The 20331-nt window shown below is 45.1% G+C and overlaps 1 protein-coding gene across 1 annotated transcript in view; it reads right to left on the bottom strand.

The window, feature by feature from the left end:
• The window catches only part of ATG16L2 (autophagy related 16 like 2), a 73474-nt gene that overhangs the window by 17032 nt on the left and 36111 nt on the right, over positions 1-20331 (bottom strand). The window contains exons 5-10 of the mRNA XM_067466412.1: positions 19450-19692; positions 13460-13525; positions 10362-10457; positions 9275-9337; positions 6769-6877; positions 707-812 (exon numbers count right to left, since the gene is read on the bottom strand). Coding sequence (XP_067322513.1) covers positions 707-812; positions 6769-6877; positions 9275-9337; positions 10362-10457; positions 13460-13525; positions 19450-19692 — 683 coding nt within the window. The remainder of the gene's footprint in view (positions 1-706; positions 813-6768; positions 6878-9274; positions 9338-10361; positions 10458-13459; positions 13526-19449; positions 19693-20331) is intronic.

Genomic DNA, 20331 nt, shown 5'->3' with positions numbered 1-20331 from the left:
CGGTTGCAAGAATAAGATGAAGCTTATGGTTACTTTAAAACAGTTCAGTACTTGGTTTCAATACCAACTCTTCACTCCCTCAGGAAACTAGCAGACTTCCTTCTGACTAGAATTCCTAATACTTAAAACAGTCCCTTCCCTTGCATCTGTTTATACCAGCTATTCTTCACTAATAGCTATCTATCTTTTCTAACTAACCGCTTTGGCTTCTCTAACTTCTCCTCTCCTAACTCTCTCAAAACCTAACTCTCTTCTTCAACACTCAGACAACACTCAGACAATCACAAAGGTTCTCCACATTTCCCTCCAGGCTGCTCCTAAGCTCCACCTCCTCTAGGAAATGACTAACCTAAGATGGATGCCTCCATGTACCTTCCCATAAAATGGCTGCCAAAATGCTTGGACCTACTTTCTGAGCTTTTTCCTGGCCTACAGGTAGGCAATTCTTCACACATGTTCATGGATATACCTTTGGATTAATGCTGTGATTTAGGATCCCATGGTTTTGGTATTAACCTTGCATTTTTGGATTCCTGCTACTTTGACTATTTTGTGCATTGCATCTTTTATTCTGACTGGACTTTTGGATTGACCCTTTTTCCCCTTTATATATACTTTCTTTAATAAACATTGTATTATTGGAGCCCTAGGCTCTGCTGTGGTGTATGATGGAAGGGTGTTCCAGTGCTAGAGTGCAACAGCTTACCTCCAACCACGTTCCAGAGTTGGATCAGCCTATCCGTCCCGCCAGTTGCCAGCATCCCAGAATTGGGACTGAACCTGATAGCATTGACTTCTGATCCATGGGCTTCCTACAGAGAAGAGAAAAGAAGCAAATGGTTGGTATAACAAATCCAGGAGTTGCCACTCCGGAAAAGAGTGTCGTCATTTTCCTAGTGTGGACTCAAACCCACTAGAATCATAGAATCCTAGAATCCAAGAGTTGGAAGAGACCTCCTGAGCCATTGGCAAAAAAAGCCAATGGTGTTTTGGCCTGCATCAAGAGGAGCCTAGTGTCTAGATCTAAGGAAGTAATGCTACCCCTCTATTCTGCTTTGGTTAGACCACGTTACCTGGAATATTGTGTCCAATTCTGGGCACCACAATTGAAGAGAGATATTGACAAGCTGGAATGTGTCCAGAGGAGGGCGACTAAAATGATCAAGGGTCTGGAGAACAAGCCCTACGAGGAGCGGCTTAGGGAACTGGGCATGTTTAGCCTGAAGAAGAGAAGGCTGAGAGGAGATATGATAGCCATGTATAAATATGTGAGAGGAAGCCACAGGGAGGAGGGAGCAAGCTGGTTTTCTGCTTCCCTGGAGAGAGACTAGGACGCAATGGAACAATGGCTTCAAACTACAAGAGAGGAGATTCCATCTGAACATGAGGAAGAACTTCCTGACTGTGAGAGCCGTTCAGCAGTGGAACTCTCTGCCCCGGAGTGTGGTGGAGGCTCCTTCTTTGGAAGCTTTTAAGCAGAGGCTGGATGGCCATTTGTCAGGGGTGATTTGAATGCAATATTCCTGCTTCTTGGCAGAATGGGGTTGGACTGGATGGCCCATGAGGTCTCTTCCAACTCTTTGATTCTATGATTCCATGATTCTATCCAGTCCAACCCCATTCTGCCAAGAAGCAGGAATATTGCATTCAAATGCATTCAAATGTGGCGGCAAAAAAAGCCAATGGGATTTTGGCCTGCATCAATAGGAGCCTAGTGTCTAGATCTAGGGAAGTCCTGCTCCCCATGCTCTATTCTGCCTTGGTTAGACCACTTTACCTGGAATATTGTGTCCAATTCTGGGCACCACAGTTCAAGAGAGATATTGACAAGCTGGAATGTGTTCAGAGGAGGGCGACTAAAATGATCAAGGGTCTGGAGAACAAGCCCTATGAGGAGCGGCTTAAGGAGCTGGGCATGTTTAGCCTGAAGAAGAGAAGGCTGAGAGGAGATATGATAGCCATGTATAAATATGTGAGAGGAAGCCACAGGGAGGAGGAGGGAGCAAGCTTGTTTTCTGCTTCCTTGGAGACCAGGACGCGGAACAATGGCTTCAAACTACAAGAGAGGAGATTCCATCTGAACATGAGGAAGAACTTCCTGACTGTGAGAGCCGTTCAGCAGTGGAACTCTCTGCCCCGGAGTGTGGTGGAGGCTCCTTCTTTGGAAGCTTTTAAGCAGAGGCTGGATGGCCATTTGTCAGGGGTGATTTGAATGCAATATTCCTGCTTCTTGGCAGAATGGGGTTGGACTGGATGGCCCATGAGGTCTCTTCCAACTCTATGATTCTATGATTCTATGATTCTATGATTCTATAATATATTGTTCCCACTCTTTCTCTGTACAAAAAGGAAAATTATAAAAATTAATAAAAAAAATGGAAATAGTCTTCCTATGCACAAGGAAATTTTCCATAATATTTATTTGTCGTGTCAGAGCAACCAGTCCACTATTATTTTTGTACCCCGCTAGCATCTCCCAGAGGATTCGATGCAGCTTACACAGGCCGAGGCCTCAACAACACAACATAACAATACAATCTAAGCAAATCAAACAATTAAAACAAAATAAGCACAATAAACAACAGGCACAGTACATTAAAACACAATAAAACTGGGCCGGGCCAGAAGGTGGGTACAAAGATTAAAAGTGCTGATGTGACAGGAGGTGTATAAAGGGCTTCTAGGGCAAGTGCGATGTGCGATGTGCAGCAAACATTGGTTCTGGTAAAGTGCTTATGGGACTTGGTAGTGGAGATTTCCTAATCTGGGAATCATAGAATCATAGAATCCAAGAGTTGGAAGAGACCTCCTGGGCCATCCAGTCCAACCCCATTCTGCCAAGAAGCAGGAATATTGCATTCAAATCACTCCTGACAAATGGCCATCCAGCCTCTGCTTAAAAGCTTCCAAAGAAGGAGCCTCCACCACACTCCGGGGCAGAGAGTTCCACTGCTGAACGGCTCTCACAGTCAGGAAGTTCTTCCTCATGTTCAGATGGAATCTCCTCTCTTGTAGTTTGAAGCCATTGTTCCATTGAGTCCTAGTCTCCAAGGAAGCAGAAAACAAGCTTGCTCCCTCCTCCTCCCTGTGGCTTCCTCTCACATATTTATACATGGCTCTCATATCTCCTCTCAGCCTTCTCTTCTTCAGGCTAAACATGCCCAGTTCACTAAGCCGCTCCTCATAGGGCTTGTTCTCCAGACCCTTGATCATTTTAGTCGCCCTCCTCTGGACACATTCCAGCTTGTCAATATCTCTCTTGAATTGTGGTGCCCAGAATTGGACACAATATTCCAGATGTGGTCTAACCAAAGCAGAATAGAGGGGTAGCATTACTTCCCTAGATCTAGACACTAGGCTCCTATTGATGCAGGCCAAAATCCCACTGGCTTTTTTTGCCGCCACATCACATTCCTGGCTCATGTTTAACTGGTTGTCCACGAGGACTCCAAGATCTTTTTCACACGTACTGCTCTCGAGCAGCCTACCTGCGTGACCACATCTCCATCTACGCATCGGAAAAGCCAGGTCTTCAAGTTCTTTCTGAAGACAGCCAATGTAGGGGCCTGTCTAAGGTCTTTGGGAAGGGTGTTCCAGAGTTGGGGGGCCACTACGGAAAAGGCCGTGTCCCGCGTCCCCACCAAGCACGCTTGCGACACAGGCGGAATCACGAGCAGGGCCTCTCCAGATGACCGAAGTGAGCACGTGGGTTCGTAGATGGAGATGTGGTCACGCAGGTAGGCTGGTCCCAAACCGTTCAGGGCTTTGTAGGTAAGCACCTGCACCTTGAATTCGGCTCGGAATATTTATTTATTTATTTGCTGCATTTGTTGACCGCCGTTCTCAGCCCTAGGGCAACTCACGGCGGTGTACAACATATAAAAACAATTTACAATAAAGCAATATCACGAATACACAATAATATAATTACACTAAATGGTCCGCTCCGTCTTATCGTAGAATCATAACCAATCTCGTAAACCATATTCCGTTCCAGTTGTCATTACCAGTTAATGTAGCACTCAGTTAAATGCCTTCTCAAATAGCCATGTCTTTAGGCTCTTACGGAAAGACATAAGGGAGGGTGCTTGTCTGATGTCAACAGGGAGGGTGTTCCACAGCCGGGGGGCCACCACCGAGAAGGCCCTCTCTCTCGTCCCCGCCAGACGTGCCTGTGAAGCAGGCGGGATCGAGAGAAGGGCCTCCCCAGACGATCTCAAGGCCCTCGTGGGCTCATAGGCCGAGATGCGGTCCGAAAGGTATTTTGGGCCGGAACCGTTTAGGGCTTTGTAGGATAACACCAGCACCTTAAATTGGGCCCGGTAGCAAATCGGCAGCCAGTGGAGCTGGAACAGCAAGGGCGTTGTGTGCTCCCTGCGTCCCGCTCCTGTTAGTAACATGGCTGCCGCGCGCTGGACTAGCTGAAGCTTCCAGGCCGTCTTCAAGGGCAGCCCCACGTAGAGAGCGTTGCAGTAGTCAAGGCGGGATGTGACCAGAGCGTGTACTACCGTGGCAAAGTCAGACTTCCTGAGGTACGGGCGCAGCTGGCGCACGAGCCTGAGCTGTGCAAATGCTCCCCTGTTCACCGCTGAAACCTGGGGATCCAGGCTCAACGATGAATCCAGGATCACACCCAAGCTGCGAACCTGCGCCTTCAAGGGGAGTGCGACCCCATCCAGCACAGGCTGTCACCCTATACCCTGTTCGGAATATAAACGGCAGCCAGTGGAGCTCCTTGAACAGGAGGGTTGGCCTCTCTCTGTAAGAGGCCCCAGTTAGCATCCTGGCTGCTGATGGTTGGACCAGTTGGAGCTTCCGAGCTGTCTTCAAGGGCAGCCCCACGTAGAGCGCATTGCAGTAATCCAATCTGGAGGTGACCAAGGCATGGACCACTACATTACATTTCCAACAGAACAAAGCAAACAAACAGACAAAACACAAAACCCGTGAGTCCAGTAGTTGGTTAAATGTCCCCCGACCAGTATCTGGCCACTTGGAGTGCTTCTGGTGTTGCTGCAAGAAGGTCCTCCATTGTGTATGTAGCAGAGCTCATAATAATAATAATAGTAATAATAAGAGCTGTTGTACACCAGAGCAGGAACACCTCTGGCCTTAAATACCACACCAGCTTGGTAAAAATCAGCAAGGAGTTTGTTAAGAATATAAGCATCTCCTTCTATGAACCAACTAGGACATTAAGATCATCTGGTAAGGCCCTGCTCTCGGTCCCACCTGCATCACAGGCGCGCCTGACGGGCACGAGAGACAGGGCCTTCTCAGTGGTGGCCCCTCAGCTGTGGAACGCCCTTCCTATAAATATCAGATCAGCCCCCTCCTTGTTGGCGCTTCGGAGGAAAGTGAAGACCTGGCTGTTCGAACAAGCATTCGATTAAGCAGTGCAATTGAATATAGGAATACGGAATAACGGATGATGAGACTGGATTCTGATTTTACTGATGAGACGCTAATGATTGTTATCTTGGTGTTTAATCGTTGATGATGCTACTGTTTTTAACTGTCCCATATTCGTTTTGTGATGTTTTTGCATTGAATTTTGCTGTTGTTAACCGCTTTGAGTCGCCTGAGGGCTGGAAAAAAGCGGTATATAAATGAAGTAAATAAATAAATAAATATCAGTAGGCAAAGCAGCAAAATTAGCAAAAACAGTAAAGTTCCAAAACAAAGGATAGTCCATGAGCTTCAAGGCAAAATAAGAACCATAGGTATAAAAATCAATAAGGCAGGCACCAGAATCCGTGGAACAAGGCAGCAAGAAAAATCCCATATACAGATCAGGAGCTTGGCAAAAACTTGGTACATGAAACTAAGAGGACTTGAAAGAAATTCCAATGTTGACCCAACTGAGGCAACTCTTTCCCACGAACCTGGTTGTTCGAATAGGCAATGTAACTAATATAGAAATATGGAACATTTGGATGATGACACTGGATCTTGATTTTAACTATGAGACGAGATGAGATGTTATGATGTTTATTGATTGTTATAATGTTATTCTTTTAACTTGTTTTTAACTGTTTTTCTCATGTTTAAGTATTGTATTTGCTTTGTTAACTAGTCAAAGCCATGGTATTCCCTGTAGTAACCTATGGATGTGAGAGCTGGACCTTAGGGAAGGCTGAGCGAAGGAAGATCGATGCTTTTGAGCTGTGGTGTTGGAGGAAAGTGCTGAGAGTGCCTTGGACTGCGAGAAGATCCAACCAGTCCATCCTCCAGGAAAGAAAGCCCAACTGCTCACTGGAGGGAAAGATACTAGAGACAAAGTTGAAGTACTTTGGCCACATCATGAGGAGACACCAAAGCCTAGAGAAGACAATTATGCTGGGGAAAGTGGAAGGCAAAAGGAAGAGGGGCCGACCAAGGGCAAGATGGATGGATGGCATCCTTGAAGTGACTGGACTGACCTTGAGGGAGCTGGGGGTGGCAACGGCCGACAGGGAGCTCTGGCGTAGGCTGGTCCATGAGGTCACGAAGAGTCGGAGACGACTGAACGAATGAACAACAACAAAACTGTGCTGAGTTGCCCTGAGGGTCCAGCCCCTCCCACAACTTCAAGATACATAGAGTAAAGGGAAAAACTGCATATCAAAACATACATATACAATAGAATAAGCAAGCAGAATAATATATAAAACAAATTATTTGTAGAGGCTTCAAAAAGGTTGCTATTTCCAACAATAACATTGGATTCCTGAGGAATAAAAGGAGAACAAGAAATCAGCGGATTAGCTCCTGAAATGTCCAATGTACCTGTAAGTCGCTGACGTGGGAAGGGAGGCAGGCCACCGCACAACAGGGGATGCGGCAATAGTGGTCCTCCGACATGTTGCTGACGGAGTTGCCCCGTTTCAACCTGAAACTAACCAGAGAAAGAGGGGAAAACAATTGGTAATATAGACTAGGCATGGGCCAACTTTGGCCCTCCCTCCAGGTGTTTTGGACGACAACTCTCACAATTCCTAACAGCCGGTAGGCTGTTAGGAATTGTGGGAGTTGTCGTCCAAAACACCTGGAGGGAGGGCCAAAGTTGGCCCATGCCTAGCAAATCCAAACTGTTTTGAATTCCAATATTAGAGGAAAGTGCATTGGGATGATGACTCTGGAAAGATGGGTTTGAATCCTCTCTCAGCCATGGAAATCCATTGGGTGACCATAGAAGGGTCACAGTCTCTCAACCCCCGGGAAATTTATTTATTTATTTATTTACAGTATTTATGTTTTGCCCTTCTCTCCCCGCAAACATGGCAAACATCCAATGCCATAGACACACAACATATATAGACACACACACAGAGGCTATTTAACTTTCCAGCTTCATGAGGGTATGCTTTTTGAATTCCGGCCACCGGGGGAGCTGTTGCTTCACCGTCCATTTGTGACTCCGATTGAGTACTTCCTGATTCTTTTGCATGCTGCTGGAGATATTTATGCCGTCGTAAATGAGTTAAAATAGCCTCCCCGCATAAGCGGTACCTAAATTTCCTACTTGACAGATGCAACTGTCTTTCAGGCTGCAAAGGTCGATAGCAAGCTAGACAAATGGTTGGTGTTGGGGTTCAGCTTGTGTGTGAACCTGTACCTGACTCTCTGATTGTATTTCCTGATGTCAATTATTCTGAGGTCAATGTAGAAGATGACGGTTTGTGTAGTGAAAATCCTGCTGCTTTGGAAAGCGAAAGTCCAAATTCCCATGAGAATGATTCAGAGCCAAGCGTTGAACTTTCACTCCCTTTTAGCTCTCCAGATAATAGGACACCTGGTCCCTCTAACGAGGATAGACGGGGGCAGATTTGGCAAAGCAGAGGCGAAGCGCAGAGTTTACGGAGGTCAGCTGGATTAAGAGAAATGCAAAAACGGCCTTCAGGCACGTCACAAAATAGATTTCTATGCTTTAAAAACGCTTGGTCTGGATGCCCATTTAGTCCAGGCATAGTTTCAGATTCATGTGCAGACTCTTGCAGTTCTCCTGCTTCCAGTGGCTTTGTTCCAAGAAATTTTTCTAGTGCTTCAAGTACGGTTAGTGGATTGCTAACAGGTTCCAGGATTTAGCAGTGTTACTGTGGGTTTTTTATTTTGTTCATGGACATTTCTTGTTGCTGATTTTTACTGTCGCTTTTTACCTTGCATTCTTCCTCTATTTTTGTTCTCATCTTTCATCAATAAAAAGGATTGTTTTTTCCTGAAGTCAAGTGTGGTGGATTGTTGTTTTAGGGTCCAGTTTCCTGCTCAGGGTTGCAACAGTCGGGAGCTTACTCCGATCCGGACTGGCTTCGAATTCATGACCTTTGAGTCAGTAGTGATTTAATGCAGTTGACTCCCAACCAACTGCACCACAACCTGGTCCACAAAATACTATGATAGATTTTGTTACACTCCAGGTCCAGAAGAAGCCCCCTGACTTAAAACACCCCACAGGAAGAGTGAAGAATCAAATCTTCTTTTATTAAAGCTTAGTAAATAGCCAGAAGAAATAAATGCTTTTAAGAAAATCAGAAAGTTCCAAAAAGTATTAGTCCATAGACAGTAATAACTCAAAGCAATGTCCACACAAGAAATCTAGGCAATCCAAGATAGCATTAATCCAGACAGGAATCAAGCAGGATGCAAAGGTAATTCCAAAGGCTAAAAAACTCGACAGAAACAAGATCCCTTGAACAAGACTTCCATGGCACAAAAACTTGCTTTCCAAATGTTGCCTGATCTGACAAGATTTTCTACAGGCAAACCTTAAATCCCAAAAATTGGTTTCGTTTTCCCCCAGTCTTTGACTTTAATTGACAAATTCTTTTGGATCTACGTAAACATTGGGCCTCTTGTCGATTCTGGCTAATCTCCAGCCGCCAACATTGCCTATTGGACTCCTTATTAACTTTAGCAGGTGCCAGACTATTTTCCAAACTAGAATCTGGAGAGCTCACAGGCAGAGGGAGCAAACCTTTCTCCCAAGGCCTGACAGAAACATTCTCATGAGAATCTGCCCTTTGCACCGAAGCCTCTCTGTCAGTGTCTGCATGAAACTCATTGACCAAAGTGTCTCCATCTTGCACCTCAGAGTCAGCCCCATCATCCCCCACATCAGAAGCAACAGGGGACTGATTTCCCTCCTCATTACCCACATCAGACACAGAAACATTGGGAGACCGAAACACATTCACAGGTTCAAGCACAGGCTCGGGTTCAATCACAGGCTGAGTCCCAAAAGGTTTGGCTTTGGATCCCCGTTAAATTGGAAACAGCCACTCGAAGGCACACTTACTCAAACAATCCCTTGAAAACGTCCACGTATCTGGCCAGGGTCATGGAAGTGGCAGATGCGGATCTAAGACAGGAAAAAGAAGGGCAAAGCATGAATGGGAAAGTAAAAAGCTGTGTAATGTAACTGTGAAACGATCAAATCCTCTTATACAACCGAATTAAAATAAAGGCAAGTGAAAGGATGGTAAGACAATGGAAGGATTATGACGGAAAGGGAGGGGAGCTAGAGCTGATAGAGGGAGCTCATCCGTGCCCTCCCCGGATTTGAACCTGCGACCTATCGGTCTTCAGTCCTGCCGGCACAGGGGTTTAACCCACTGCGCTACCGGAGACTCCACATAGTGTAATATATTATAATTATAAAATAATATACTCATAATAATATAATCCAAATATAATATTATCTATATAAATAAAAATGTAATGTTCGTTTGTGGGATTAACATAACTCAAAAACCACTGGACGAACTGACATGAAATTTGGACACAATACACCTAACAGTCCAACGAGTGTCCATCACCCATAAACACACACACACACACACAAAACCCCAGCGGAACACACTTAAAACTCCCAAAAATACACCATGTATACATATACACATACACTCATACACATGCATACACACACATGTATATATATGCACAAACACATGCAGATATACATAAACATACATATACATACAAACAGATATACATATACGCATGCACACACATACACATACACACACACACACATATATATATACATATACACATGCACACACATAAACATATCCACATACATACATATATACACACAAATATTCATATAGACAAGCACACACATATACACAATAGGGCTCCACAGTCACACTGAACACTGACTCTGGAAAACCATCCTACTCGGACAACGAAGGATCACCTAACTCAAACCTAACTAACCGGCCCAAGTTTGCCAGGCCTGGAATAACACAACCACAATAACGTATCAACAAGTACAATAAGAGAAACATCCATCAGGTCAAGAGAAGGAAATGCTTCTACAGCTACCTTTCCAACCCATGAGAGTCACAAGTATTCTCCTGCCTCTCAGGTGAGCAACTTACCTGAAAGGCCTTTTCTTCGACCTTTCTCCATCCTGCTCGTCCAGAAGATCTGGGTTGTCCATCTTCTCCTGATCTACTTTTGCAACGTCCAGTTCTCTACCAGGGAGAAAATGCAAAAGGTTTGCGACAGACATCAGAAGAGCTGCAAGCCCAAAAACAAGCCATAAGAGTCAAGAGAAAGAGGGAAAGTGTTCCTGCCAGACATCAAGGGAACCACTGACCGCAGAGGGAAGCTGAGGATGAAACACAACCTACAAATGATCTACAGATCCACGAGAAAAACTAAGATAATGCTACGTTCAGCAAAGGACAAGAGGGATCCTCAGTCTAACCACCATGCAGTTGGAGACAAGTCTACACAGGGACCACCAAACACGGCAGCATTGCCCTGACATGAATCAAAGAACACAAAATGCACTGCTTACTTACTTAGGCGATCCCTCGTTGTTCAGATAGGATAGTCTTCCACGATCAGTGTACTGGTGGGTCCCTAGGTGACTGTGGAGCCCTATTCTTGCTCTGCATGTTCTCCCACAGTGAGGGCATCGGTTTCCAGGTGGAAGGCAGTCCCGGTCAGGGTTGGTTTGATGCGCCTTCCTCTTGGCACATTTCTCTCTTTCGCCCTCCATTCGTGCCTCTTCAAATTCTGCAGCACTGCTGGTCACAGCTGACCTCCAGCTGGAGCGCTCAAGAGCCAGGGCTTCCCAGTTCTCGGTGTCTATGCCAGAGTTTTTAAGGTTGGCTTTGAGCCCATCTTTCAATCTCTTTTCCTGTCCTCCAACATTCTGTTTTCCGTTCTTGAGTTCGGAGTAGAGCAACTGCTTTGGGAGACGGGGGTCGGGCATCTGGACAACATGGCCGGTCCAGCGGAGTTGATGGTGGAGGAGCATCACTTCAATGCTGGTGGTCTTTGCTTCTTCCAGCATGCTGACGTTTGTCCGTTTGTCTTCCCAAGAGATTAGCAGGATTTTCCAGAGGCATCGCTGATGGAATTGTTCCAGGAGTTGCATGTGACATCTGTAGACAGTCCACGTTTCGCAGGTGTAGAGCAGGGTTGGGAGGACAATGGCTTTATAAACAAGCCCCTTGGTCTCCCTACGCATGTCCCGGTCCTCAAACACTCTGTGCTTCATTGGGGGAAAAGCTGCACTCGCAGAGCTCAGGTGGTGTTGTATTTCAGCCTCAATGTTGATGTCTGTAGACAGTTCACGTTTCGCAGGCATGTAGCCGGGTTGGGAGGACAATCGCTTTATAAACAAGCCCCTTGGTCTCCCTACACATGTCCTGGTCCTCAAACACTCTCTGCTTCATTCGGGAAAATGCTGCACTTGCAGAGCTCAGGCAGTGTTGTATTTCAGCATCAATTTTGATGTCTGTAGACAGTCCACGTCTCACAGGCATATAGCAGGGTTGGGAGGACAAAAGCTTTATAAACAAGCACCTTGGTATCCCTACGGATGTCCCGGTCCTCAAACACTCTCTGCATCATTCGGGAAAATGCTGCACTTGCAGAGCTCAGGCAGTGATGTATTTCAGTGTCAATATTGACTTTGGTGGAGAGGTGGCTGCCAAGGGAGCGGAAATGATCAACATTTTGTAATGTTACACCATTAAGCTGTATCTCTGGAATTGGAGTGTATTTCTGGCATCCTTGAAGTGACTGGACTGACCTTGAAGGAGCTGGGGGTGGTGACAGCTGACAGGGAGCTCTGGCGTGGGCTAGTCCATGAGGTCACGAAGAGTCGGAGATGACTGAACGAATGAACAACAACAACTGGCATTGGAGAGGGATTGGCTGGTGTCTGCTGGAAGAGCACTTTGGTTTTCTCGATGTTTAATGACAGGCCGAGCCTCTCATATGCTTCTGCGAAGGAGTTTAGAGTGGCTTGTAGGTCTTCTTCCGAATGCGCACAGACGACATTGTCATCAGCATACTGGAGTTCTATAATAGATGTTGTTGTAACCTTGGTTTTGACTTTCAGTCTGCTGAGGTTACTGCAGACTGATTTGAGACCACAGAAATGCTTGATCACTCTGACAACTACCATGTTAGGCTACACAGAAAAGCCACTGAAATCCAATCCGTGCACATTGTCAACAGAGAAGCAGAAATCATGAAAACGAACAAAATCTGGTTATCACTATTTAAAAAAAAACATCAGAATCAAGATAGTAAATCATAGAATCATAGAATCATAGAGTTGGAAGAGACCTCATGGGCCATCCAGTCCAACCTCATTCTGCCAAGAAGCAGGAATATTGCACTCAAATCACCCCTGACAGATGGCCATCCAGCCTCTGCTTAAAAGCTTCCAAAGAAGGAGCCTCCACCACACTCCGGGGCAGAGAGTTCCACTGCTGAACAGCTCTCACAGTCAGGAAGTTCTTCCTCATGTTCAGATGGAAATAAAGAACATCACTCAGGAACAGGAGAACTCCAGACAGCAAACAACCAAGTGCCAGTGAACACCTCCCAAACAAAGGGTGCCCCCAGGCAGAAGCGGCCAGGCGACCTCTATTTATATTGTTTGCTGTATCTTTATGTTTTTTTTGTAATTTATCATATTTTGTTGTGTTATGACTTCATTTATTGTATTGTGTTGCTGGGCTTGGCGTCATATAAGCCTGAGTCCCCATTGGGGAGATGGTGGTGGGGTATAAATAAAGTTGTTTATTATTGGGTTGTTGTAGGTTTTTTCAGGCTATATGGCCATGTTCTAGAGGCATTCTCTCCTGATGTTTCGCCTGCATCTATGGCAAGCATCCTCAGAGGGAGTGAGGTCTGTTGGAACTAGGAAAAAGGGTTTATATATCTGTGGAAAGACCAGGGTGGGACAAAGAATGCTTGTCTGCTGGAGCTAGGTGGGAATGTTTCAACTGACCACCTTGTTTAGCACTGCCTGGAGCAATCTTTTGTTGAGAGGTGATTAGGACTGTTTTTTCTTTTTCTTTTTATTTTTATTATTATTATTATTACCTCTATACAGATACCCTCACTGATTGACTTTGCAAACTTCATAGCTACTCAATGCTAATCACGCTTGACGACGAGGGTTTTGATACACACATAGTGCTATTTTGGTGCTTTTGTGACTTACACTTTCACGCTGAGCCTTGCCTTGGTGGCCTTCTTCAGCTCCTTGCACACCCTGGCATGCTTCGCCCTGCAAAAGGAGGAAGAAGGTTAAGAGATGTTGGGAAGTGAGAGCTTCAACTCTAAAGCTCCCTCTTTGCTTGGATCATCCACGTTCTTCAGGGAAGGGCTGCACATGATGTTCATATAGACCGGCAACAACACTACAAATGAAGCGTTATGAGATACAAGGCAGTATCCCACGGGAGCATTGCAGCGCACCCAAATCCCTGGGAGTCTCTCTGGACCGTGCTCTGACCTACAAGAAGCACTGCCTGAACATCAAGCAAAAAGTGGGTGCTAGAAACAATATCATACGAAAGCTGACTGGCACAACCTGGGGATCACAACCAGACACAGTGAAGACATCTGCCCTTGCGCTGTGCTACTCTGCTGCTGAGTATGCATGCCCAGTGTGGAACACATCTCACCACGCTACAACAGTGGATGTGGCTCTTAATGAGACTTGCCACATTATCACAGGGTGTCTGCATCCTACACCACTGGAGAAATTACACTGCTTAGCCGGGATTGCACCACCTGACATCCGCCGGGAAGTAGCAGCCAAGAGCAAAAGGACCAAGGCAGAGACATCTCCAGCTCATCCCCTGTTTGGGTATCAGCCAGCACGTCAATGACTTAAATCCAGAAATAGTTTCCTAAGATCTACAGAGACTCTCGCTGGAACACCTCAGCAAGCGAGAGTCCAAAAGTGGCAGGCTCAAACCCAGAACATTCAAGCCTTCTACACTTGTGATTTGTTATGTATTTAATTCAGATTGCTTACTGTATTGTATAGGTGTGTATTGATTGTTCAGTTAAGTTTTCCTTAAATCTGGGAGCGGTTGCAGACCATGAGATCAGATCTGGGCCTGTTCAGGGCTCAGACTCCATTTTAGAACCAGTATGCTGTTGCATGTCAGCCTGTGATTATGTCGGATGTTCATGACAAAGTTCTTTCTCCTGCCCTAGACATTCCACAGATATATAAACCCAACTTTCCTAGTTTCCAACAAACCTCACAACCTGTGAGGATGCCTGTCATAGATGTAGGCGAAACGTCAGGAGAGAATGCTTCTAGAACATGGCCAGACAGCCCGAAAAACCTACAACTCAAAGACCATCAAAGCATCTAATCACCTCTCAACAAAAGATTGCTCCAGGCACTGCCAGGCTATCAAATGGTAATCATGGTGGTCAGTTGAAACATTCACACCTAGCTCCAGCAGACAAGAGTCCTTTGTCCCTCCCTGGTCTTTCCACAGATATATAAACCCATTTTCTTAGTTCCAACAGACCTCACTACCTCTGAGGATGCTCGCCACAGATGCAGGTGAAACGTCAGGAGAGAATGCCTCTAGAACATGGCCATATAGCCAGAAAAACCTACAACTCAAAGACCATCAAACCAATTATTTGATACCTATGTGCTGTTCTGTCAAGTGGCCAGCAGAGGTCACTGCAGCACATGGCTTTGCCCATTTCAGACTCATTTGAAATCGAAGGAAATATTTTTGTAGTTGTTGGGAAGTTACTTTCTGCACAAATCCCTCAAATCCAAGCCAATAACGCTCTCCTCTGTGGTAAATATCCACGAGTATTCATGAAAGGCAATTAGGTTTCTCAGCTGTTAAACTGATATACTTAGATATCTCTTTGAACTGTTAGGGACAAAGACATGCCAATGCATAAAACACACAAACACACACATATATAGCAGAGTTTCAGAAGTGTTATTTCAGCTGTGCAAAAAACATAGGAGCCTAGTGTCTAGATCTAGGGAAGTCCTGCTCCCCATGCTCTATTCTGCTTTGGTTAGACCAAACCTGGAATATGTGTCCAATTCTGGGCACCACAATTCAAGAGAGATATTGACTCTAAGCTGGAATGTCTCCAGAGGAGGGCGACTCAAATGATCAAGGGTCTGGAGAACAAGCCCTATGAGGAGCGGCTTAAGGAGCTGGGCATGTTTAGCCTGAAGAAGAGAAGGCTGAGAGGAGATATGATAGCCGTGTATGAATATGTGAGAGGAAGCCACAGGGAGGAGGGAGGGAGCTTCCTTTCTGCTTCCCTGGAGACTAGGACGCAATGGAAGAATGGCTTCAAACTACAAGAGAGGAGATTCCATCTGAACATAAGGAAGAACTTCCTGACTGTGAGAGCCGTTCAGCAGTGGAACTCTCTGCCCTGGAGTGTGGTGGAGGCTCCTTCTTTGGAAGCTTTTAAGCAGAGGCTGGATGGCCATCTGTCAGGGGTGATTTGAATGCAATATTCCTGCTTCTTAGCAGAATGGGGTTGGACTGGATGGCCCAGGAGGTCTCTTCCAACTCTTTGATTCTAGGATTCTAGGTCCAGAGGTTTAGCACAGCTGGTAAATCACCAGCAAGTATAAGATCTATCAACCGAAAGGTTGCAAGTTCAAAGCCCTGGGTCAGCGTGAGCACCTGACTGTCAGCCCTGCTCACTGTTTACCTAAGCAGTCGAAAACAGCTTTGGCTGTAATTAGAGAAATTAGGTGCCACTAAAAGTGGGGGAGATATTTTACGACGGCATAAAGAAAAGAAGATCAGAAAACACTGGAATGAGGAAGTCCTGATGGCTCTTCATCATCGAGGATGGAGCGACAGCACCCCATGTGGACTCGAGTCCAACCTTCCACGGCACCAAAACAGCTGGACACTGAGTCGAAACAACACACCTCCTTCTGTTCTGTCTGTCTGTGCATTGTCTACTAGCTGTACCCACCATGCATTGCTGTGGCCAACCTTCTCTCCTTCTTTCTTTCTCTCCTTCCTTCCCTCCCTCTTTCCTTCCTTCTATCTTTTTCTTTCCCTTCTTTCTTCCTTTTCTACCTGTTTGTTTTCTCACTTCCTTTGCTCTTTGGTTCCATCCTTCCTTGTCTCCTTCCTTCCTTCCTTCCTTCCTTCCTTCCTTCCTTCCTTCCTTCCTTCCCTCCCTCCCTCCCTCCCTCCCTCCCTCCCCCCTCCCCCCTCTTCCTCTCTTTTATTCCTTCTCTCCTTCCTTCCCTCTTTCACCTTTTATTTCCTCCTTTGCTTCCTTCTCTACCTTTCTTTCCTTCCTTCTCTCCTTCTTTCCCTCTTTCTCTTCCTCCTTCTCTCCTTCCTTCTCTATCCTTTTTCCTTCCTTCATTCTCTCCTTCCCTCCTTCTTTCCCTCTTTCTCTCCTTCCTTCCTTCTCTACCCTTCTTTCCTTCTTTCTCTCCTTCCCTCTTTCTCTCCTTCCTTCCTTCTCTACCTTTCTTTCTTTCTTTCTCTCCCTCCTTCTCTCCTTCCTTGCTTCCTTCCTTCCCCCTTTCTGAGTATGTGTTTTTTGTGTGTACATATGTGTTTGAGTTTTATATATGTGGTTTTGCACCTGCGTTGTAATGTAATTTTTTGGCTTTTTAAGTCTCTTCCTCTGTGTTTTGCAGTGTTTTTATGAGTAATGGTCACTCGTTGGCCTGAGAGGTGTCTTGTGTCCAAATCCGTGGGACACAATACACCTATTTTTGTCCATTTGTCCAGTGGTTTTTAAGTTATGCTAATCCCACAAACGAACATCACATTTTTATTTATATAGATTCAAAGCGGCATTGAATGTTTGCCATGTATGTGTACTGTGTGCTGTGATCTGCCCTGAGTCCCCTTTGGGGTTAGAAAGGCCGAATATCAATAAAGTGTTGTTGTTACTACTACTACTACTACTACTACTCTCCCTTAAAACATCTTGGTTTCAACCATGCTCTCAAGAGACCAAAATTAAGTAGACTTCTTTAAAAGTAACATAGTTGGTTTACTCACAAACTTCATGTATTCAGCATACAGGTACTTTATATATCAATCCAGTTACAGATAGGATTGGAAGTAGTTTCTCAGTGCCAGTAACACAGGGCAAAGCATCTTGCTGGTCTGAGAGTCTAATAGAGTCTCGTGGACTCAGTTCTCTAAAGCATTCTGTTTCTACTCACTTCTAAACTGCACTGTTTCTACATTGAAAGTCTAATGGCTTCTGCCTCTACTTGCATCTGAAAGCAGACTCTTTCTAAAATGGAGTCTGAGTCCTGAACAATCCCAGATCCTATTCCCATCAGGAACATCAACATAATCACAGGCTGAACAGGCTGACATACAATAGCATATTATTTCTAAAATGGAGTCTGAATCCTGAACAATCCCAGATCCTCTTCCCATCATGAACATCAACATAATCACAGGCTGAACAGGTTGACATACAATAGCATATTGTTTCTAAAATGGAGTCTGAGTCGTGAACAATCCCAGATCCTATCCCCATCATGAACATCAACACAATCACAGACTGAACAGGCAGACATACAATAGCGTACTGTTTCTAAAATGGAGTCTGAGTCCTGAACAATCCCAGTTCCTCTTCCCATCATGAACGTCAACATAATCACGGGCTGAACAGGCTGACATACAATAGGATACTGTTTCGAAAACGGAGTCTGAGTCCTGAACAATCCCAGATCCTATTCCCATCATGAACATCAACATAATAATGGGCTGAACAGGCTGACATACAATAGCATACTGTTTCTAAAATGGAGTCTGAATCCTGAACAATCCCAGATCCTATTCCCATCATGAACATCAACATAATCACAGGCTGAACAGGCCGACATACGATAGCATACTGTTTCTAAAATGGAGTCTGAGTCCTGAACAATCCCAGATCCTATTCCTATCATGAACATCAACATGAACATCAGACATAATCACCGGCTGAACAGGATGACACAAAATAGCATATTGTTTCTAAAATGGAGTCTGAGTCCTGAACAATCCCAGATCCTATTCCTATCATGAACATCAACATGAACATCAGACATAATCACCGGCTGAACAGGATGACACAAAATAGCATATTGTTTCTAAAATTGAGTCTGAGTCCTGAACAATCCCAGATCCTATTCCTATCATGAACATCAACATGAACATCAGACATAATCACCGGCTGAACAGGATGACACACAATAGCATACTGGTTCTAAAATGGAGTCTGAGTCCTGAACAATCCCAGATCCTATTCCTATCATGAACATCAGACATAATCACAGGCTGAACAGGATGACATACAATAGCATACTGTTTCGAAAACGGAGTCTGAGTCCTGAACAATCCCAGATCCTATTCCCATCATGAACATCAACATAATAATGGGCTGAACAGGCTGACATACAATAGCATACTGTTTCTAAAATGGAGTCTGAATCCTGAACAATCCCAGATCCTATTCCCATCATGAACATCAACATAATCACAGGCTGAACAGGCCGACATACGATAGCATACTGTTTCTAAAATGGAGTCTGAGTCCTGAACAATCCCAGATCCTATTCCTATCATGAACATCAACATGAACATCAGACATAATCACCGGCTGAACAGGATGACACAAAATAGCATATTGTTTCTAAAATGGAGTCTGAGTCCTGAACAATCCCAGATCCTATTCCTATCATGAACATCAACATGAACATCAGACATAATCACCGGCTGAACAGGATGACACAAAATAGCATATTGTTTCTAAAATTGAGTCTGAGTCCTGAACAATCCCAGATCCTATTCCTATCATGAACATCAACATGAACATCAGACATAATCACCGGCTGAACAGGATGACACACAATAGCATACTGGTTCTAAAATGGAGTCTGAGTCCTGAACAATCCCAGATCCTATTCCTATCATGAACATCAGACATAATCACAGGCTGAACAGGATGACATACAATAGCATACTGTTTCTAAAATGGAGTCTGAGTCCTGAACAATCCCACCCGCAACAAAGAGCTAAGGAAAACTGAAAACCAATGCACACATATACAATACTGTAAACAATCTGAATTATATACAATTAAAGTAGTGGAGGTTGCTATTTCCAACATGTTCTACACATATTGTACTGCCACCTTTCTGTGGAAGTGGCTCACCTTTCGATGCGCTCATTTTGATGCTCGGCTGCGTCCACCTTGCTTTGCATGAGGCCGCGGAGCAGCTCTGCTCCCTTCTCGGCCGCCTGACGAAAGGCATCTTCTCCGCGCCAATAGCGCCGTCGCAGCGCATCATACGCCTCCTTCAGGTCGACATTCCTGAGGTCCAGATCCGAGACTTGGCCCCGGAGCTGGTCCCGCGCAGACTCCAGGCTGGAGAGCTCACCTTCCAGGTAGACCAGCCTGGAGCAGAACAAACCAAGGCTTTTAGTTGTCTCTTTGCACTGGCTTTGCAAACTATATCTCCCATATCCTGGGAAATATAGAAGCAAAACAGTAACATGTGTTGCATCCCAGTTCAAGAAACGAGACCATAAGATTAAATCCACCACTCTGGACTGTAGGAAAAGCAATCCTTGTTTATTGATGAAAAATTGGTTACAAAAGAAAGGTAAATGCAGAGTCAAAAAGCCACAGAAAAACACAGTAGTCAATAGGATCTCTGAACTTGAGCAAAACTTCAAAAGCCACAAAACAATAACCAGGAGTCTGTTAGCCTTTTACTAACCATGAACTTGGAAACTAGAAGCCTCTGGGATTACTGGCCATGGAACACAGGAATTCTGCCAAGGCACAGCCACAGTCCCGAACGTTGCTTGACCTAAAGAAGCACCCGGCAGGGACGCTCTTAAAACTCTTTCTGCTGTAAGCGCTGTGACCTTCGTAGAAATTGGGAAACATTTCTATCTCTGACTATTTGTTCTCTTCGATCCTCATTAAAAACCCCAGGTGGAGAGATATCACGGCTAACTTCCAAAACATTCTCCTCCAGCTGTTGGGTTTCGTTTTCATCCCCACTGATCTCAGCATCAACAACAGATT

This window comes from Anolis sagrei, chromosome 3, assembly GCF_037176765.1.
Source record: "Anolis sagrei isolate rAnoSag1 chromosome 3, rAnoSag1.mat, whole genome shotgun sequence".
NCBI lineage: Eukaryota > Metazoa > Chordata > Lepidosauria > Squamata > Dactyloidae > Anolis > Anolis sagrei.
The sequence above is the reverse complement of the archived record's forward strand: the minus strand, read 5'-3'. Positions and strand labels throughout refer to the sequence as shown.